The sequence below is a fragment of the Musca vetustissima genome, unplaced genomic scaffold (genome assembly GCF_032173495.1).
Source record: "Musca vetustissima isolate MV318-11 ecotype Yass unplaced genomic scaffold, APGP_CSIRO_Mvet_v1 utg30452, whole genome shotgun sequence".
Lineage (NCBI taxonomy): Eukaryota > Metazoa > Arthropoda > Insecta > Diptera > Muscidae > Musca > Musca vetustissima.
Window position 1 is genome coordinate 29,467 of NW_026875448.1, and position 20,753 is coordinate 50,219.

General features: G+C 33.7%; 3 protein-coding genes across 3 annotated transcripts; 2 read left to right on the forward strand and 1 right to left on the reverse strand.

The window, feature by feature from the left end:
- Positions 1–3,195: 3,195 nt before the first annotated feature.
- Positions 3,196–4,468, reverse strand: LOC133337949 (ubiquitin carboxyl-terminal hydrolase 46-like). Its single transcript, XM_061546149.1, has one exon. It carries the CDS (start codon positions 4,420–4,422, stop codon positions 3,196–3,198), a length of 1,227 nt encoding a protein of 408 aa, XP_061402133.1. The 5' UTR covers positions 4,423–4,468.
- A 10,167-nt stretch (positions 4,469–14,635) lies between these two features.
- Positions 14,636–16,651, forward strand: LOC133337938 (neprilysin-4-like). Its single transcript, XM_061546139.1, has one exon. The coding sequence runs from the start codon at positions 14,636–14,638 to the stop codon at positions 16,649–16,651; it is 2,016 nt and encodes a 671-aa protein (XP_061402123.1).
- Positions 16,652–18,252: 1,601 nt separating this feature from the next.
- Positions 18,253–20,298, forward strand: LOC133337939 (phosphate-regulating neutral endopeptidase PHEX). Its single transcript, XM_061546140.1, has one exon. It carries the CDS (start codon positions 18,253–18,255, stop codon positions 20,296–20,298), a length of 2,046 nt encoding a protein of 681 aa, XP_061402124.1.
- The last annotated feature ends 455 nt before the right edge of the window (positions 20,299–20,753 follow it).

Sequence of the window (20,753 nt, forward strand, 5' to 3'; positions counted from 1 at the left end):
ATGATTAGCTTTTATTAGAAGTTTTGTTATTTGAATTTTGCCTTGTAAGGGCACTGATCATTCACATTTTGACAAAGCTATCATGTAAAGGAACAGCGCAATTTTCGGTATTTTGAGGCGCATTTTCCAATCACACATTTTGCATTTTGGTATTCAGTATGCAAAATCATTATTCGTAAACCCACTTAAATTGATGAATTGATGAAGTATTTAATCCACAATGGTCGCATAATGGTGGGTACGTAGGTTCTTATCCTGGTTTTCCTTTTCATTGCAAAACTTATATCATTAAGCTCGACTTGAAACAATAACCAGTCTTATTCTGGATGTCAATTCCATGTGAATTTACTCGCTCTTTCCCTTCGCCTTATTCTGAACAACATTTTCCTGTGGATTTTTTTCGCATTCTCGCTTTCGCCTTATTCTGAATGAAGTTCGAAAGCGAAAAAATCCGCTTTGGGGAAAAATTAGGTATTCTGAATTACAGGGAGTAGGAGAATGAGATGAAATTTTGTGCGAAACTTTTCGCTAATAAATTTAAAGGGAGTTGACTACAAACACATAAGTAATAACTATAAATATTTTTATGGAAAATATTTACACAATACTTATTCTATGACGATTTAGAATATTATAAATGATAGTAAGCACATTTTTAACTGGAAAACAACCAATAAAATGCCATTGGAAATCCCATTGATAACGATGCATGCTGAACCAAGTATTGCAAAGAAATGTATGAAGGTAATAAGGAATATTTAAGTCGAGTTTGATTTTTGGAGGCAAAATACAGACATTTCGGGTGAGGATCTGTCTCTCAAGAAAAAAATTTTAAAAATTATGGAAAACCCAAATTTGCCTGATGAGCCGCTTAACAGTAAAAAACGTAAATAAAAATTATGAAAGAACAAAAAATTCTTTTTCAAAAGCAAATCATAACATAACATGCCACTTTAAGAATTTGGGGAGATAAAATATCGGAATTAAATAAAAAGGCGCACAATTATGTAGTGAAATAATAAACTGTGAATTAATTAATTAAATCGCAGATTTCTTCCTATTATTCGTTGTGTTTTTGCCACCATCAAAAAATGTTCTTTTATTTGTAATCTATTGTAGTTGTTGCAACAAATTGCATCAAAACAATGAACAGCTGTTTCCCATGCCATATTGTAGGTTGCCATATTTTCAAACTTTAATTTATTTTCTTTTAATTACAAAGCATTTATACAGCGAATTCTTGATATTTCACATTTGTATTGCTATATAGTTTAAATAACAATAAAAAGTAACAATTTTTAATAACAAAAATCAATAAATAATATATTGAAAAATGTTACACAATTAAATTACAATGGGGCAACACACATTGCAACTTATTTTACGATATGGCAACACACATTGCAACTTATTTTACGATACGGCAACACGAATCTTTTTTTCAACCACCATTTTCGAAAACTCGAATCCGCATCTCGCAGTTTTTGCATCTCCCTATTCATTCAGAATAAGGCGAGAATGCGAAAGCGAAAATTTTTTACATACGAGATATCTCCCTAGCAAATATCCAGAATAAGGCTGAACATTTTATTAGATTACGTAATATGTTAAATCATTTTTTATTTTATTTTTCTGTACAAATATGGTTTTTGTCATCCATATTATGAAACTTTTAGGAGAACTTCAAATACTTCTTTTTATTCATTTTTTAATTGCGTATATTTTATAATTATTTAATTAAATATACAGCATTTTTAATGTTTTTAATTTTTATTTATTTATTTTTTTATTATTTCAAAGACGTTTACAGCTATACTTGATGCAATATGTGCGACTAAATGCTGATTTTAAATTCTTCATTATTTTTATAATTCCAATATTTCATATTTATGATATAAGATAATTCAAAACATAATATATAATATAATATTAAATAAATTAAACAGGTTAAATATTGTGTAATTTGAAAAAAAATCAGAAGAAATAGCATTGCATGAGAATATATACTTCATGGGGTCTTAGGTGGACATTTTCTTATCCTTCAGGGAACATGAATGACAGACAATAGTTGACCACATTATACTTTTAAATTGATTGAAGTTTTTGAAATATTTAAATAAGATATATTTTGAATATAATAATTTTTAATATAAATATATTTAATAAATATTTTTTAATTACATATCTTTAATAATTAATTTAAAGAAATGTTAAAATATTGTTGTTTATAGATATTATTTTTTTTTTTATTTAAATATTTTTTAATTTTATTTTTAAAATATTCTACATTATTCAAAGCATATCAAATGTAATTCGAGAATTCCATTTGTAATTTATAGAATACCTTTCGAAATTCATAGAATTCCATTCATATACTTCCATTTGAAATTCAAATGATTGCATTTGAAATTCAAAGGATTGCATTTGAAATTCAAAGGATTGCATTTGAAATTCAAAGAATTCCATTTGAAATTCAATGGTATGCACCTGAAATTTATAACATTTCATTTGATATACATAACATTTCATTTGAATTCATTCAATTCTTATTCATAACATTTTAATTTTAAATTCGAAGAATATTATTAGGTACACACAAACATATGCATTTGAAATAAAATGTTACGAATTACAATTGAAATATTATGAATTACAAGTAAAATGTTATGAATTTCAAATTGAATGTTTTGAATTGTAAATTAATTTCTTTGAAGTTCAAACGAAACTTCAAATGAAATGAATTACAACTGAATTATTATGAAATTAAAATTGAATTCTTTGAATTGTAAATTACTTCCTTTGAAATTCAAGTGAAAGTCTACGAATTTCAAATGGAAATATGCGAATTACAAATGAAATTCTTAAAATTTCAAATGGATATTTCTGCATTTCATATGAAAAGTTTGAAATTACAAATGAATTGTTGTAAATTACGAATAACATTCTTCAATTACGACTGCAACGTTATAAATTGCAAATTGATTTTTCGAATTACAAATGAAATTCTTGAATTGCAATTGAAATGTTTTGAATGACATTTGAAAAAGGTGTAGGGGTTGTCATTCATATGGGGGAGACATCTTTAGCAAAAATTACAAAATAATTTGATTTGAATTCTCATGACTTTTACATGTATTTGTATATGTGAATATGGTAATATTTTTTTTTTCATTTCTACTATTTTTCATAATTATTTTAAGCATTACAATCTCTCGACTGATAAAACAAAATATAACCAGTTTCCGATGATTTCTGTATATCCGATGTGAGACCATAAAAATCTTCTATGGTTGAGGCTTCGATTTTATCAACCATATCATCATCGAACAGTAGCCATAGGCCATGACTTTTAACAATACTAATGTAATGGCCACGATTTGGTCCCGAACCACAATGAATGACAACAGCCATGAGGTCATATAAACGATCAGGGTTCACCGCATCATCTGAGGTATTAAATAGCCGTAATTCCAATGGGAACACCACACGATGTGATACTTTAATATGACGATTAAATTGTTCCATATATTTAAAGCGTTTCAGGTGGAGGGCCAAAATCATGGGCAATTTTTTCACACGCATACGCTTTTGAGCCTCCTGATAGCTACAGCAATTGTCACACTTGAATTTGTTGTCCGAACATAGGGTCTCGGTGTTACTGAAGCATCTCAGGCAATGGGTTATTGAGGTATTTTGATCGACATCAACCTGCAGATCGAAGAAATGTTCATCCTTGCTGCTGACAGTTTCACAGTTGAGACAACGCGTCTCAGAGGTCAGGGTGCCTTGGAATATTTCATGGACCCAGGTTGGTTCACTGTTGGCCGGATTACCCCCACCACCCTGGGTGGGAGTGGTGGCATCCGATATCCCTATGCCAATGCCATTTATTGAGCCCGTGGAATTTGAGCAGGTCCCGTTGGTTGAGGAATTGGAAACGGTCGTTGATGTTGAGGTGGTCGATGAGGATTTTGTGGCAGCCGTACCAGACGTTGCCGTACCACCACCACCGCTGCCATTCTTGCTGGCATTACGTTCGGCCAGTATTATCTCATTAATGTGGTTGATTAGAAAATTGAGAAATTCATGAGCATCTTGTTGCATATAGTTATCAAATTCTTCCTTCTCCTTGCGCAGACGGGCAATAAACTTCTTGGGGGCAATGGAGCCGACCTTTTTCTTTTGCGTGGCAATATTATAAAAGAGATCTGCCAAACAGGAGAGCAACGTCTCTTTGGGTCGTTTATTCTTTGCCTTATATTCCAAGACCTTATCGCGAAAGGGTTTACAAAAATACAAGGCCTGCAGCACGGAATTGCTGTAACAGGTATTGCCGAAATTCACCAGGCCAAAATAATGTTCATTCGGTGGAAAGAGATCGGAACCGATTTCCTTTTCCAGCTGCGAGACATTGGCACCCATTTTTCGTTTTTTATCACCACCACCAATGCAGGACCTCAATTTGACGGCTTTGTATTTGAGATTCTTTTCAAAAACAAGGTTTCTTTTTTATAAAAAAAATTGGCCACCACCGTAGTTTTTGTTGTTGTTAGTTTTTTCTCTTCTCTTTTCTTTTTTTCTGGGTCTAAAAACTCATTTCAATTTCAAACTTTTTCTATTTTCCGCTCTGCAAATATAAAGAAAGAAAAAAACGAAAACAAGTTGAAGAGGGGAGTGTCAGTTAAAAAAGCAAAGCATTTTTCTTATTTTTTTTTATTTATTGCTTTAAATTGTTAATATTTTATTTAAAAAGTAAATAAAATATTAAGAATTTACAATTTTCAAACTTTATTATCCCCTCTCCAATCATTAATTTCATTTCTTAGATATTTTTTCGAAAAATGAAAAAGTTTTCCAATGAGTTTTTTATCTGCATTTCCATTCAATATTTTTTTATTTATTATTTTTTCAATGGCCACAAACACAAATATATATGACATTTTTATGATATAGTAAAAATGTAAACGATTTTTATTTTTTTATGTATTTATTTCAATATTAAACAAATAAGGAGAAGGAAGAATAAGTTTTTATTTTGTGTTGGTTTAGTAAATAAAATTAATGATTAACTTATTCTAAATATTATTTTTTTATAAAATACTTAATTAGTTTGAGGTTCGAAATATTCCGTTTGAGATTTGAAAACAACAAAAAATAGAAAACTTAATTACTTTGAGGTTTAAAATATTACGTCTGAGATCATAAAAAGTGTATCAAACAAATAGACTGATGCATTTATGTTGAATTCTCCTTTTGGGTTCCGTTATGGTAAATCCCTTTCCATTCAAATTTATACGAGGGCAGTTCAGAGGGTGCTCAAAAATTCGCGCGCGAATGATTCAAAATACATTATTTTCGTTTTGTGCTCATTTTAAGAATGAATTTATGGCGATAAATGTTTTACCAAACGAACATTCGCCAAAGAATGGTCCCACACACATAGAGCACACAACAACGTTCGTTCGTTTCGTTTGGTGGTTGAAATTTTTTCTGACATTCTCTCACGAATGAAAACAAATATTCCCGAATTCTCGCGAATGCTCAAAACGGCAACAACAATAACAACAAACGTTCGTGAACTCAATAGTTGTTGGACATGTTTTTGCTATTCCATACACTTTCTGCTACGCACACATTCTTTCGTTGTTTGTGTGTGTTTTTATGATATTTTTGTTTGTTGTTGTTTTTAACAGTGCTCGCGAGCATTTGCGAACATTTGTTTTTTGAGTTTTTCAAAAGAATGTTCTTCAAATGCTCGCGAAAGAATAAATCGACGACGCTTGCAGGGAAAGTTTATCGTTCGTGAATTTTTCGTACAATGCGAACATTCGCGAATGCTTGTGTATTCATTGTAACTTTATCATTCGCGATAAATTGAAAACATTCGAATTCTCACACGTGAACATTCATGAGAAAGAGCGTATTTTAACCATCCAAACAATGGACTGAATCATGGAGGATGAAGGCAAAAACAATTCAATCGGCTGGTAAGGTTATGGCAACGGTTTTTTTCGGGACATCAAAGGTATTTTTTTGATTGACTATCTGCAAAAGGGCATAACAATTAATTCAGAGTACTATTGCGACCTTTTTTCATCAAGACAACGCACCAGCACAAAAGAGTGTTAAATGTAAATTTCTGAACATCGAGTACTTCTTTGTGCAGAATTTGATGAGCAATTACGTTCCATTGAAACCGACCTTCTTGCGTTTATTTTTGTAGCCAGAAACTCGGAAAAGGTTACGTAAAATCTGTTCGTTTTCTTCCTTACTCGTGGGGACGGATCCGGGGCTCAAAGGGCTTATAAACTCAATTTTAAAGTAGCTATGTGACAAGTTGCCAGAAAATGAAGTAGTCATACGATGAACCAGTTAATCTGATAAATTTATGGCTGAATCTGATAAAATAATGCTGAATCAGTAAGATATTTTTTTTTAAATTGGATGCGCAAAACGAACTAGGTTATTAAGTCCCACAATTCCTTTTTGTTCAATTAGCTATTGGTTCACACCAGTTCATTTGGTAAATTCTTTCGTTCGCTTTTGCTATTCTTATTCATTAAAATGCGCAATAGATCATATTATTGGATAGCATATTGAAAATATTATCAGTACCTTAGGCTGCTTTATGAAAAACGTTTCCGGTAACCAATCTCATTTGGATATTTGTCACAACTAATGTTAAATGAACTATGTGAGCTGGTGGAACTAAAAGAAGGAAAAGATCTAAAGAAACGATTGTAGTAAAATGGACGATGTGAACTGAAGCAAAAATTAACGATTGGAGCTAAATGAACATACGGGAGCAAGAACCCGGATTCATTACTGATTGTTCCGGGTACGGTACAAACAAGAATTCTCGGAAAATGCCGAATCCGACGCTAGTATATTTTTGAATTTGTTTGCCCCATTTCAAATTATTTGTGGTAAAAAAAAAAACAATAAAGTGTTGTGTCAAAACCCAAAAAAATCATTATCACCACGATATTCCCGCCCCCCATCAGATTTCGGTATGTGAAAGAAACTATATATGTAAACAAAAGATAAAATAAGTTATGTACAAAATGAAATTAAGAACCTCACACAACTACAAAAGTAAATATTGATGGAAAAGAAGTTGGTTATAATCACATTTAAAAATTACCATGGTTGATGGCAAAGTTTGCAATGATGTAACCAACACGACCTCAACTAGCCGATGCTATATACAGTATTTTTCGGTTAATTGAACCTACGGTTAATTGGTTTCCACGCTTAATTGAACCACATGATGGGTCAAAAATATTTAATTTCATAGTAAGCGGGTTCGGATAATTGGTTCCTCGGTTAATTGAACAAAAATTTGTGCAAATTTTGATGTGCAATTAACCGAAAAATACTGTATAAGACGACAATTCCAAAAATTTCAATAATTTAGGCAAAAAGAACGGGATAATTCCCGATGTTCTTGGCATATAAATTGCCCGCGGAGAAATATGGAAAGAAAATGGACATGGAAGAGAAAGCATTAGAATAAGGAAAAAAAGAAGTCCAAGAAATATTTCGCTTAAAACCTGGGCTTTTGGCGGACATGCCAAAAGCCAATTTTTGTAATACCATTTAATGTATAGATTTAAAATCCTATTAGATGCGATTTTATGTGGACACAAAATAAATACAAAACATTCAAAAAATATAGTTATACTGACAGATACATGCAATGAAAATATAGGGAACATACCAAGAGTGGGCATATACCGATAATTCTACTAACCGATTTATATACACCAAATACAAACTTCAGCAATTTTTTTCAACAAAATACCAAATTTCAGCGAATTCGGTTGAAAAACGCACTCAAGAACCTCAAAACATAGAAAATTGGGGATACCCTTATATAGGGGCTACCCGAAAAAATTGACCTATATTTAGAGATTTGCTACCCAATCAGAACTCAAATTACTAAATTACAGCCAATTCGGTGAAAAAATCCGGTCAAAACCCCCCAAAAACTGGAAATTGGAAGGTATCCTTATATGGGGGCTACCAGAAAAAGTGGACCTATATTTATAATTTTTAGTGGGGAAATTTGGTACCCAATAAGAACCCCATGTACCAAATTTCAGGTAATTCGGTTGAAAACCACTCTCAAGAACCCTAAAATACCGAAAATTGGGGGGTAACCTTATATGGAGGCTACCCGAAAAAATTGACCTATATTTCTAATTTTTAGTATAGAGATTTGCTGCCAAATAAGAACTCAAAGAACCGAATTTCAGCGAATTCCGTCGAAAAATGCGATCATACCCCCCAAAATATCGCAAAATTAGGGATACCCTTATATGGGGGCTATCCGAAAATATGGACCCATATTTATAATTTTTAGTGGAGAGATTTGCTACCCAATAAGAACTCAAAGTACCAAATTTCAGCGAATTCAGTTGAAAAACGCGCTCAAGAACCTCAAAATACTAAACGTGGACCTATAAAGCCCATCTTCGAACTTGACCTGCCTGCAGACAAAAGACGACTCTATGCAAAATTTTGGCGATCTATCTCAATTCGTTTAGACGCTAGAGTGATTACAACAGACAGACGGACGGACATGGCTCAAGAATATATATACTTTATAGGGTCGGAAATGATTATTTCGATGAGTTACAAACGGAAAAACAAAAATAATATACCCTCCATACTATGGTGGAGGGTACGAACAAGTAGAGATAAAAACATATTCTAATAACGCAATTTTATTTATTTATGATTTAAAAATGTGTTTTTATTACAAAAATATAGGTTTTTCTTATTTATTTTATTATTTATTATTTTATTAAATAAATACATATTTGTTTTAAAATACTGTCTGTCTTTCGAAATATATGTTTGTCCGCCTAAATATTTCAAATCGATTACTGTGCGATGGATTTAAGCGTGTTATTTTTATAATTTATTATCTCACTCTGTGTATGTATGCAGAATAAATAGAGGAATTATAAACCAATAATTCCGCGAAATAATCTTTCAAATAAAACTTTGTTAATTAAAACCGGTATTTTTAGCAGTATTCCTTTTGAGTATAGATTACAAATAAAAAAACAAATACTTTTAATAGAGAAACAATTGCATTTTACTAAACGGCAATGACCGCATCGATATTTAGATAGAAAAGCAGAATCAAGAATTCCCTTTCGAAATCTTGAAGAGTTTTATGTGAGTACCCGCCAAAAGGCCTACCTCACAGTGGCTGAGCCACAGGCGTAAAAGCGCCCACCAGCACCGAAGTACTGTACCAATTGGAGAGCATGCAGAAGGCACACTCTCCCCCTTGGTGAGGGGCGAAACCACAACCCCCGCGAAGCTCCCCAGGGGGCCACTTCCCTTTCGAAATATTAATTTAAGTTTGAAAATAAAAAATACTGATAATATTTATAGTTCCGATATCGATGCATTTAGCTGCGATATTCCTTAAACATATTGAAGCTTCATATATATTCCTAAACATATTGAGGCTCATGTTTATATCTCTGATGGAAAATAAGGAAAATAATTTATAATGGTATTTTTCAGTTCTTATAAACCTTTGTCACTCAAAACTTTGGACCATAAATGTAGGCACGTGCAGTTCAAAAACCGCATAAAAATTGATGCAGAATATCGCTAAAGAATAATTAGCAATTAAATACAATTGACAACAACAACAAAAAAGCAGAAGACGAACATAAATTCCATAATATTAACTAATAGAAAACCAGTATTATTAACCAGTATTTTGAATAAATGTCGAATATATATATATATATATATACATATATTCGAAAATAAAGAAGGTGCTTGCAAAAATTATATTCGAACACAAATCAGTTGCATTCTGTTAACGAACGATTTCAAAACAATGAAGTTGGAGGTAGGACACAATGTTTAAATTAAAAAAATATATTTAAATAAATACAAATAGTATTCAAAATATTGATTTACTATTGATTGTAAAAAACATTATAAATATATTTTAATTCAAATTATAACATTTCCATATTTTTGGATCATATTTCAGACCCTTTTTGTCTTTATAGTGCTGGCCATAGCATTGATGCCACCATCAGCAGAACCTGCGGTTTTAAGAGAATACAGGTACATCTTCCCCCCAAAATATTGTTAAATTAATATTTAATTTTATTTCTATTTCTAGTGTCTTTATACGTCGTGGTTTGAGGGAAGAAACCGTATCTCTGGAAGATGACAAGGATTTGGTGATCAAAGGACAACAGATACAATTATTACCATTGCCAACGGATAAGAAACATCTACTAAAATTGGAAATTGAATATGTTGGCAATAAGGATGGCTATCGAGCGCATTATAATCTGACACAGGAAGAAAATGTAGAAACACTTCGGCTGAGTCCATCTACGCTTAAATCTGTTACAGGTTAATCAGAAATACGATTTTTTAACATTTAATAAAAGAAATTAAATATTTTTTTTTTTTTTATAAAAATAACTGATTAAAATCGAATAGTCTTTGAAAAAATATTTTTAAAAAATCGCTAATTGTAGTCAGATAGTCTATACAAAAACAAACCCTAATTGAAGGTCGGATATATTTACGGAATATTTTGTGTTCAAAATGCAAGCTGCAGATCCTTTAATTTTTTTTAATTTGTCTCGGTTATACTTGGTTTGGCCTGTGGATCTGAAGGCCCTGGTCCAGAAGGCGTAGATTAAGTATCTACGTTATCCAAGATAGATAATTTATCTACGTAATCTAAAAGGCGTAGATAATTTTTCTACGTTATCCAAGATAGATAATTTATCTACGTAATCTAAAAGGCGTAGATAATTTTTCTACGTTATCCAAAAAGCGTAGATAATTTATCTACGTTATCCAAAAGGCGTAGATAATTTATCTACGTTATCCAAAAGGCGTAGATAATTTATCTACGTTATCTGAACTGTGTGGATAATGCTTCTACCTTATCCAGAAAGCATAGATAAAGTATCTACGTTCTCCAAAAGCCGTGAAAAATTTATCTACGTTCTCCAAAAGGCGTGAATAATTTGACTACGTTATTCAAAAGGCGTGGATAATTTATCTACGTTATCCAAATGGCGTGGATAATGTATCTACGTTATCCAAATGGCGTGGATAACGTATCTACGCTATCTGAACTATGTGGCAAATTTTACGGCATTTACATCAGAACTTTTAACCGGGTTAACCTACTTTATGAGGATTTTTTTGGCATATATTCAAAGGAATTGAAAATTTAAACCAACTGGGTTAACCAAATCCGGTTCAATGTAAACGACCTTTTATCCACGTTATCTGAACCATGTAGTATCAACGTTCTCCAAAAGTTGTGGACAATGTATCTGCTATCCAAATAGCATGGATAATGTATCTATGTAATTCGAGTTGTGTGGATAATGTATCCTTATTGTCAAAAAGTGTGGATAATGTATCTGCATTATCTAAAAACATCTTGTTTTTAATTTAAGTTGCCAATCCCTCATTATATTTGGCTTTGAATATCCCTTGAAAAAAATTAGTTGCAAAATCCAAGCTGCAGATCCTTTAAAAATATTTTATTAAAAGAATAACCTTTAAAAAAATGCACGTCTATTGCACTGAAGATCCATAAAAAATAGCTCAAAAGACACTTAAAAAAAAATATTCTCAAAAAAATTCGCACTTATAGTTCGGCTAATCCTCGAAAATCTTTTATCACTTATAGAAATTAATTACAATTTTCAAGAACTTACCGTGTTCAGATTAGATTCCTTTTCCTTGGTTTTTCGAAAAAAATGAATGATTTTTTCAAAATAAGGAAATCAAATAGTTCTCCGATTTGCGGGTGGTCTGGTTCCAAAAAAAATCCGTGTGATGATGTTTCTACTTCTTGTTGTTGTTGCTGAGGATGTTCGTACAACGTTTAGGCATAACAGTTTATACACCAATCGGGAGAGTTGAAAACTAATGAATTTCTATAATTTCGTAAAGTGTATTCCAAAGGTTGTTGATGTTCGATGTGGGTCGATGATGACGCGGCTCCTTGAAATCAAACAGAATTTTTAATGCCGTAGATTTCACAGATAAATTTCCAAAACAAAAAGGGGGCGAAAAGTTTTAAAAACTTAAAATACGTTTAACGTATGCACTGAAGGTAAGGTTGTCGAAAGGGGGGTTGTTGTTGTTGTCATCAATCGAAGTTTTTTTTGGAAGAATTCAGGTTTATTTTTTTAGCTTATAGAAATCTTAGTTTTGTTGTTGTTGGTAGTGATGATGTATAAATGCCTGAAAAGAGAGTGAAGAGAAAAGTGAGAGAAATTAATATACCAATTGTATGCAAGGAGAATGAGAGACTAAAAATTAGGTCATAATTTTTATTGAAAGCGCCGGCAATGAGTGTCACAGTCTGGTAATTAATTTAATTGAAGAAAAGATTGTATGCGAAACAAGAAAAATAGAAGGTTTGCAAATGCCTCTCTTTTCGAGGGTGGTATGAAAAATGCGAGGAAACATGAAATGAGATAAGAAAATATTATTTGATTATCGGATATTATAGATAAAATATCTATGCTATTCGAAAGGTGTTGTTGCAGTATTTAGGTTATCCAAAAAGTCATGGATAATGTATCTGCCCTATCCAAAATGCCAGGCAAGTTATCTTAATTATCTCAAATCGTGGATACATTATCTACATTATCCAAAGGACGTGGAAATTGTATTAACGTTATCCAAAAGTCATAGATAATGTCTCTACGTCATATAAAATGCGTGGATAAATTATCTACATTATACATAAAGGCTTAGATAATTTATCTACGTTGTTTACGTTACCCAAAATGCGTGGATAAAAACTATGAACAAAGTATCTAAGTTATCTAAAAGTCCTAAATATTGTACATACGTTATCTAAAAGTCATAGATATTGTATCTACGTTATCCAAAAAACGTTATCCCCAGGTAGGGATCATTTATCTACATTATTATAATGTATCTATGTTATCCAGAAGGCGTAGATTAATTATCTACGTTATAAAAAATGCATTATACAATGTGTGGATGAAGTATCTACGTCTTTCAAAAGGCGTGGATAATATATCAACTTGAGTGGATAAAGTATCTACGTTATCCAGAAGGCGTGGGGAATTTATATACGTCATCCGTACGTTATCCGTAGGTATGGTCCATTTATCTATATCATCCAAAATGTGTACATGATGTATCTACGCTATCCAAAAGGCGTGGATAATGTATCTACATTATCGAAAAGGCGTGGATAATGTATCTACATTATCTAAAAGGCATGGATAATGTATCTACATTATCCAAAAGGCATGGATAATGTATCCATGCTATCCAGAAGTCATAGATGAAGTGTCTATTTATCCAAAAGGAGTGGAGTATGTATCTGCATTATCCAAATAGCTTGGATAATTTATATATTTTACCCAAAATGCATGGATAATATATCAACATTATCTAAAAGGCATGGATAATGTATCTGAGTTATCCAAGGGGCGTGGATACAGTATCTGCGTTATCCAAAAGGCATGGATACCGTATCTACGTTATCCGTAGGTGTGGTCCATTTATCTATATCATCCAAAAGTGTACATGATGTATCTACGCTATCCAAAAGGCGTGGATAATGTATCTACATTATGTAAAAGGCGTGGATAATGTATCTACATTATCCAAAAGGCATGGATAATATATCTACATTATCCAAAAGGCATGGATAATGTATCCATGCTATCCAGAAGGCATAGATGAAGTGTCTATTTATCCAAAAGGAGTGGAGTATGTATCTGCATTATCCAACTGGCGTGGATAATTTATCTATTTTACCCAAATGTGTGTATAAAGTATCTACGTTATCCAAAATGCGTGGATAATGTATCTACATTATCCAAAATGCGTGGATAATGTATGTATTTATCCAAAATATGTGAATGATATATTTGTGTTATCCAAATGCGTCGATGAAGTATCTACATTATCAAAGTGTCATGGATAATGTATCTGCGTTATCCAAATGGTGTGGATAATTTACCTATTTTATCCAAATGTGTGAATTAAGTATTTACGTTGTCCAAAATATGTACATAGAGTATCTACGTTATCCAACAGGCACGGATAATTTATCTACGTTGTCCAAAAGCCATGGATAATTTATCTACGTTATCCAAAAGTCGTGTATAACGTATCTACGTTATCCACATACATAGTTAAATCATGTTTTTTGTATCTCCGCTATACAAAAGACGTAGATAAATGTACCAATTCTATCCAAAAGACGTTTTCAAGCCAAAACGTACAAATATTGTATCCCTAAGATGTAGGTCATATATGTGCATTTGGATAAATAAATTATTTTTTCGTAAAAGCGATGGTTAAATTAAATTTATATACTGATAACTTTTTATTTTGCATTTTGGTTTTTTTATATATGTAAATTAAAAAAAAAAAACGATTGCGGATGCACATGCTTGTGGTGACAAGCGCAAAAATGTGCACAAAAAAAATAAATACGATAAGGAATTGAAATTTTAAAACTTGGATATTTTAAAATTCAGTTCTTTTCATTTAGCCAACGAGTTAAGAACAATTTTTTGTGAAATTCGAATTAAAAAAAAAATTATAATTGAATCTCATGGAGTATCGCCGACAAATTATTGCCTTAATGGCAATGATTCTATTAACAAATACCTTGACCGCGGCAGACTCAAAACCATCATATTACACCACGGACATTCTACGCTTGGCCAAAGGCTTCGAAATCAAAGCATTTCTCCAAGAAAACCAACCGCCATGTCAAAATTTCTATAAATTTGCCTGCGGTCGTTGGGTACAATCGAATCCAGCACCGAGTGGTGGCAAATCTTCCAACTTGGATCAACGGGTGGAATTATCGTATATTAGAAGATGCGCCGCAATGTTGGCGTCCGACCGTTGCAAAAGTGATTGGAAGGTTTTTAATCAACTAAAAGATTTCTATGCCTCGTGTCTGAACACGGCTATACTGGATGAAAACGGTTTAAAGGATATTGTGTTCATGGCAGAATTCACGGCAGGTTGGCCGGTTGTTAATAATTTCCAGTGGTATCAAAAATATTTCGATTGGTTGTCAGTGGTGGCCACTATGCGTCGAAAAATGGATGTTGATATTTTGATACGATTACAAATTGGTGACCCTTATTGGAATTCAATTCTGCTGGGTGCTCCTAAATTCTATTTGGATCGTGATTCATATTTGCAAGAGGATAAGGAAAGTATACGTTTGGCCTATGTCGCTTCCATTGAGAATCAATTGAGAAGATATTTCCCCAAAATGCCAGAGAAATGGGCTGGCGAAGTGGCCCAACAGGTGTTGGCTGTGGAGAAACGTTTGGCTGAGGGTTTGCCGCCACCCAACAACGATATGAACAAAACTCGATCAATCCCCAGGGAGCTATACCCTTATGAATTCGAAACGTTCAAAGACAGAAAACTAGATATTAAAAATTACTTATTTTCGGTATTTGTAAAAATAATTAACGGCCCAGTTTATTTGGAGGACGAACATTACTTATTCACCTTGGCGGAGGTTATGAACTCAACGCCGACTCTCACCATTGCCAACTATACGATGTGGAAAATTTTGGAGAAATTTGATTTACCCCGTGCCAAAGTGGCCAAAGATTCTCAGTATTGTGTTAATCAACTTAGAGAATATCTACCTGACGCTTTGAATATAATGTTTTTGAATACTTATCCGATCAACGAAATGATCGATGAACTACAATCGGTGTGGAAGGATATTAAGCAAACATTTCACTCGGAATTGGAAAATTCCCAGCACCTAGCATGGATGGAAGCTGTGATAAAACAAAATGCCTTGGAAAGATTGGAAAGCATGGAGCTGAGAATACTTAACGAAACAGAGATGAACGATAGGCATTTGGGAAAAATTGAAATATCTCGCACACATTACCATCAGAATCTGGTAAGACTTTGGAATTACAAGAACGCATTTTATTTGGATCAAGTTAGGGAAAGGGTCAGGGAGCACAGAACGGCGCATACCTTGCCGAAATATGATTATGTGAGAAATAAAATCAATATCCCAGTGGAATTTTTACAAACACATACCCTATGGGAAGCAGCATATCCCCAAGCCATACTCTATAGTACCTTGGGCTACTTGCTGGCACAACAAATGCTCAAGGGCATTGTTTCTTATCTAGGTAATTGGGATGATTCATCACGAAATAAATACACTGAACGTGCGGAATTATTTTTTCAACAATACTGGGAATATAAATTCCCCAAATGGGCACAGAAGAAAAATACAGAATTAATGGACAACTATGTGGCGGATAATGGTGCCCTCAACATTGCCTATAAGGCCTATCAGCAGTGGTCGAGAAATTCTGGCAACAGCGACTTGGAGGAGAAGGAAAAAGTATCCCTTCTCTCCCTGCAGGAATACAATCCAAATCAATTATTTTTTATTACCTTTGCCCAGACATGGTGTGCTGATTATTCGGAGGATATAGCGGAATTTAATGAGACGCCCGAGATGTGGCGTGTCAATGGTGCCTTGGCGAATTCCATTGAATTCGCTCAGGAATTTCAATGTGATTTGGGTGCAGACATGAATCCCGAAGAGAAACGAATTTTATATTAAAAATACAAATTTGAAATTTAAAAATTATATGTATGTGTGTGTGTGTTTACTCATACTTTCAAATAAATGTACAGCTCTGAAAATGCTTTGCAAAATTTTTATTTGGTCTTACTTTAAAAAGGAAGTTTCACAATTCTCTGAAGTTTAAAAAAAAATCTTTAAAAAAATACTTCAAAGGCGTGGATAAAGTATCTTTATTATCCAATAGGCGAGGGCAAAGTATCTTTATTATCCAATAGGCGAGGGTAAAGTATCTCCGTTACCTGAAAGGTTTAGATAATGTATCTATGTTATCCAAAAGGCGTGGATAATGTATGTATGTTATCCAAAGACGTGGATAATGCATCTATTTTAACCAGAATACGTGGATAAAGTATCTATGTTAACCAGAATACGTGGATAATGTATCTACCTTATCTGAACTGCGTGGATAATGTATCTATGTTCTCCAAAAGGCGTGGATAATGTATATATGTTAACCAGAATACATAGATAAAGTGTCAAAGTTATCCAAAGGCGTGGGTAATGTATCTACGTTATACGTTATCCGTTAAAAAAGGCGTGGATAATGTATCTATGTTAACCAGAATACATAGATAAAGTATCTGAGCTATCCAAAGGCGTTTGTAATGTATCTACGTTATCCAAAAAGGCGTGGATAATGCATCTATGTTAACCAGAATACATAGATAAAGTATCTGAGCTATCCAAAGGCGTTGGTAATGTATCTACGTTATCCAAAAAGGCGTGGATAATGTATCTATGTTAACCAGAATACATAGATAAAGTGTCAAAGTTATCCAAAGGCGTGGATAATGTATCTACGTTATCCAAAAAGGCATGGATAATGCATCTATGTTAACCAGAATACATATATAAAGTATCTATGTTATCCAAAGGCGTTGGTAATGTATCTACGTTATCCAAAAAAGCGTGGATAATGTATCTATGTTAACCAGAATACATAGATAAAGTGTCTGAGCTATCCAAAAAGGCGTGGATAACGTATCTATGTTTACCAGAATACATAGATAAAGTATCTACGTTATCCAAAAAGGCGTGGATAACGTATCTATGTTTACCAGAATACATAGATAAAGTATCTACGTTATCCAAAAAGGCGTGGATAATGTATCTACGTTATCCATAATGTCTGCAAAAAGTATCTAAGTTATCCAAAAGGCCTGAATGGACTATATACGTTCTCTAAAAAGTCAATATGTAAAATGTTCATTTTATCTTAAATGTATATATTATGTATCGTCGATGTCTAAAACATAAATTTATATTTTTGTTACATTTTTTTTGTGTTCCCACTCTAATCCAAACTACCCTCGTATTTCAAATATTCGATTAATTAACCAAGTTCCGAAACAAATAAAGACTACTCAATGACATACTAAACTGAATGAATGAATGACAAAACAACAACAACAACAAAAACAATCAAACCATAAACAACTACAAAAACAATTCCAAATGAGATAAGAAATTGAGATTTTAGAAAATATTCAAGTATAAAAATTTCAGTTTATTTTAGTTAGGCAACGCGTAAAGAACATACTTCTGAACCCGAATCAGAAAAAAATAACACCAACAAAATGGAGAATTTCCATAAAATTCTTCTGCTATTAGCTGGCCTGGTGACATTTAGTGTATTAGAAAATGTCTCGGCGATACCGATACAACAAAACTATACCTCCGAACTACTGCGGTTGGCCAAAGGATCCGAAATGAAAGCCTTTTTGAATGAAAATAAACCGCCATGTCAAAATTTCTATAAATTTGCCTGTGGTCGTTGGGCGCATTTAAATCCCGCCCCTGCTCGTGGCAAAAGTTCCCATTTGGGCCAGCTAGCCGAACTGTATAGTAAAAAATGTTCGGAAATGTTATCGATTGAAAGTAAAAGTGATTCGGGTATTGATCACAAGCTGAAAGATTTCTATCAATCGTGTAAGGAAACAGGGCGATTGGACAATGACGGTTTGGAGCATATTGTCAAGGTGGCCGATTTGGCTGGTGGCTGGCCCATTGTCACCAATGCCAATTGGTATGAATCCCGTTACGATTGGTTGGCTGTGGTCGCGAATATGCGTCGCAAATTGGGTGTGGACATTTTGATTGGCATGAAAATCGTAACCGATTTTGTGGAAAAGGATTTGAATCGCATCATGGTCGGTGCACCGAAAATGTATTTGGATCGTGATTCGTATTTGCAAGAGGATAAGGAAAGTTTACGTGTGGCCTATGCCTCATCGATAGAGAATCAGCTGAGACGTTATTTCCCCGATATGCCAGAGGAATGGGCTGCGGAGGTGTCGCAACAGGTATTGGCTGTGGAGAAACGTTTGGCCGAGGGTTTGCCCAATAACAAGGGTTTGACCGTTGAACAGGCAACACGTCTGCGTTACACGGCCGATTTGAAGGCAGCCTATGGCAGTTATGTGGATATAAATCGTTATCTGAATTTGATATTCAATCAAACCATCTATGCCCAGGTGTATGAGTCCCCCGAGGATTATTTCTCCACGTTGATGGATGTTATTAAGACAACTCCCAAGCTGACCATTGCCAACTACACCATGTGGAAGGTTTTGGAGAAGTTTGAATTGCCCCGTGCCAAACTGGCCAAAGATTCGCAATATTGTGTTGGCAAAGTTATGGAATATTTCCCCGACGCCCTGGAAAGCATGTATTTGCGTAACTATCACACCATGCAGATGATCAATGAACTGCAATCGGTGTGGAAGGATATTCGAAAGACATTCCGTTCAGAGATCCACAACTCCCAGCGCCTTACATGGATTGGCGCTGAAACCAAACAGAAAATCACCGAAAAATTGGAAGCCATGGAATTGCAAATTGCCAGCCAAGATTCTCAACATGCCGAACAGATGCTAAAGCTGTTTATACGCCGCACAAATTACTATCAAAATCTCATTGCCATTTGGCAGTGGAAGACGGGTTTAAATTTGGCACAACTCTATGAGCGGCCTCAGGAACCCAAACCGAAATATACCCTACCCAACTATCAGTACGAAACCAATAAAATCCATATCCCAGTGGAATTTTTACAAGTTCGTTTCCTATGGGATCCATCCTATCCCCATTCCATACTCTATGGTACCTTGGGCTACCTGCTAGCTCAACAAATGCTCAAGGGATTTGATTTCCAGGGAAGGAAATATGATAAACATGGCTACCCTAAGGCTTGGTGGGATATTCTCTCTGAAAAGGAATACGACAATCGTGCCCAATGGTTTTTGGAACAATACAAGGAGTATAAATTCCCCAAATGGATGCAAACGGAAGATAAGAAGCTAATCAATACCTATGTGGCAGATAATGGTGCCCTCATCATTGCCTATAAGGCATATCAACAATGGTGGAAAAACATCGCCAACAGTGATGTGGTGGAGCAAGAGAAGCTACCTCTCATGGAGCAATATGGTCAAAATCAATTATTCTTTATAGCCTTTGCCCAGACATGGTGTGCCGATTATTCCGAGGATATAGCGGAATTTGATGATTTGCCGGAGATGTGGCGTGTCATTGGTGCCTTGGCCAATTTCAATGATTTCGCCCGAGAATATCAATGTGAGTTGGGTAATAAAATGAATCCCGAACAAAAGAGATTTTTATATTAAAATTAGGAATCTATTTTAATGTAGTTTTTTTGTAATATTTTTTAGAAATAAAATGCTCAAAATATTTGAAAAATGTGAATTTGTAATTATTGAAGATTATGCTGCTGCTACGGAGTGATAACCCCGGAGTGAACCCTTCTTCTTGAAAGAGGGTGGGGGATATAGTATGGAATCTCAAAATAGTTTTTAAATGATTTCGAATTGCTTATCAAAAGATTTAGTTGAAAATAAGTATATGACCAAGAAGAGGATGGGGGGTAGGCAGGGAGGCTGGCTGTGAAGAAAAGTGAAGTGTTAAAAAAGACAGAGAAGCAGCCGATAAACATACTGAAAGAGTAAACATATTGAAGTACGGACAGCAGAATATGAAGAATATGTTCAGCATTTAAAAAATATTTTTTATAAGGTCCTTAAAATTATTTTTTGTAAGGAACTGCCATAAACGTAGATTTTTT

Coding starts and splice junctions, on each gene's coding strand:
- LOC133337949 (XM_061546149.1), bottom strand. CDS start 4,422: ATGGGTGCCAATGTCTCGCAGCTGGAAAAGGAAATCGGTTCCGATCTC.
- LOC133337938 (XM_061546139.1), top strand. CDS start 14,636: ATGGAGTATCGCCGACAAATTATTGCCTTAATGGCAATGATTCTATTA.
- LOC133337939 (XM_061546140.1), top strand. CDS start 18,253: ATGGAGAATTTCCATAAAATTCTTCTGCTATTAGCTGGCCTGGTGACA.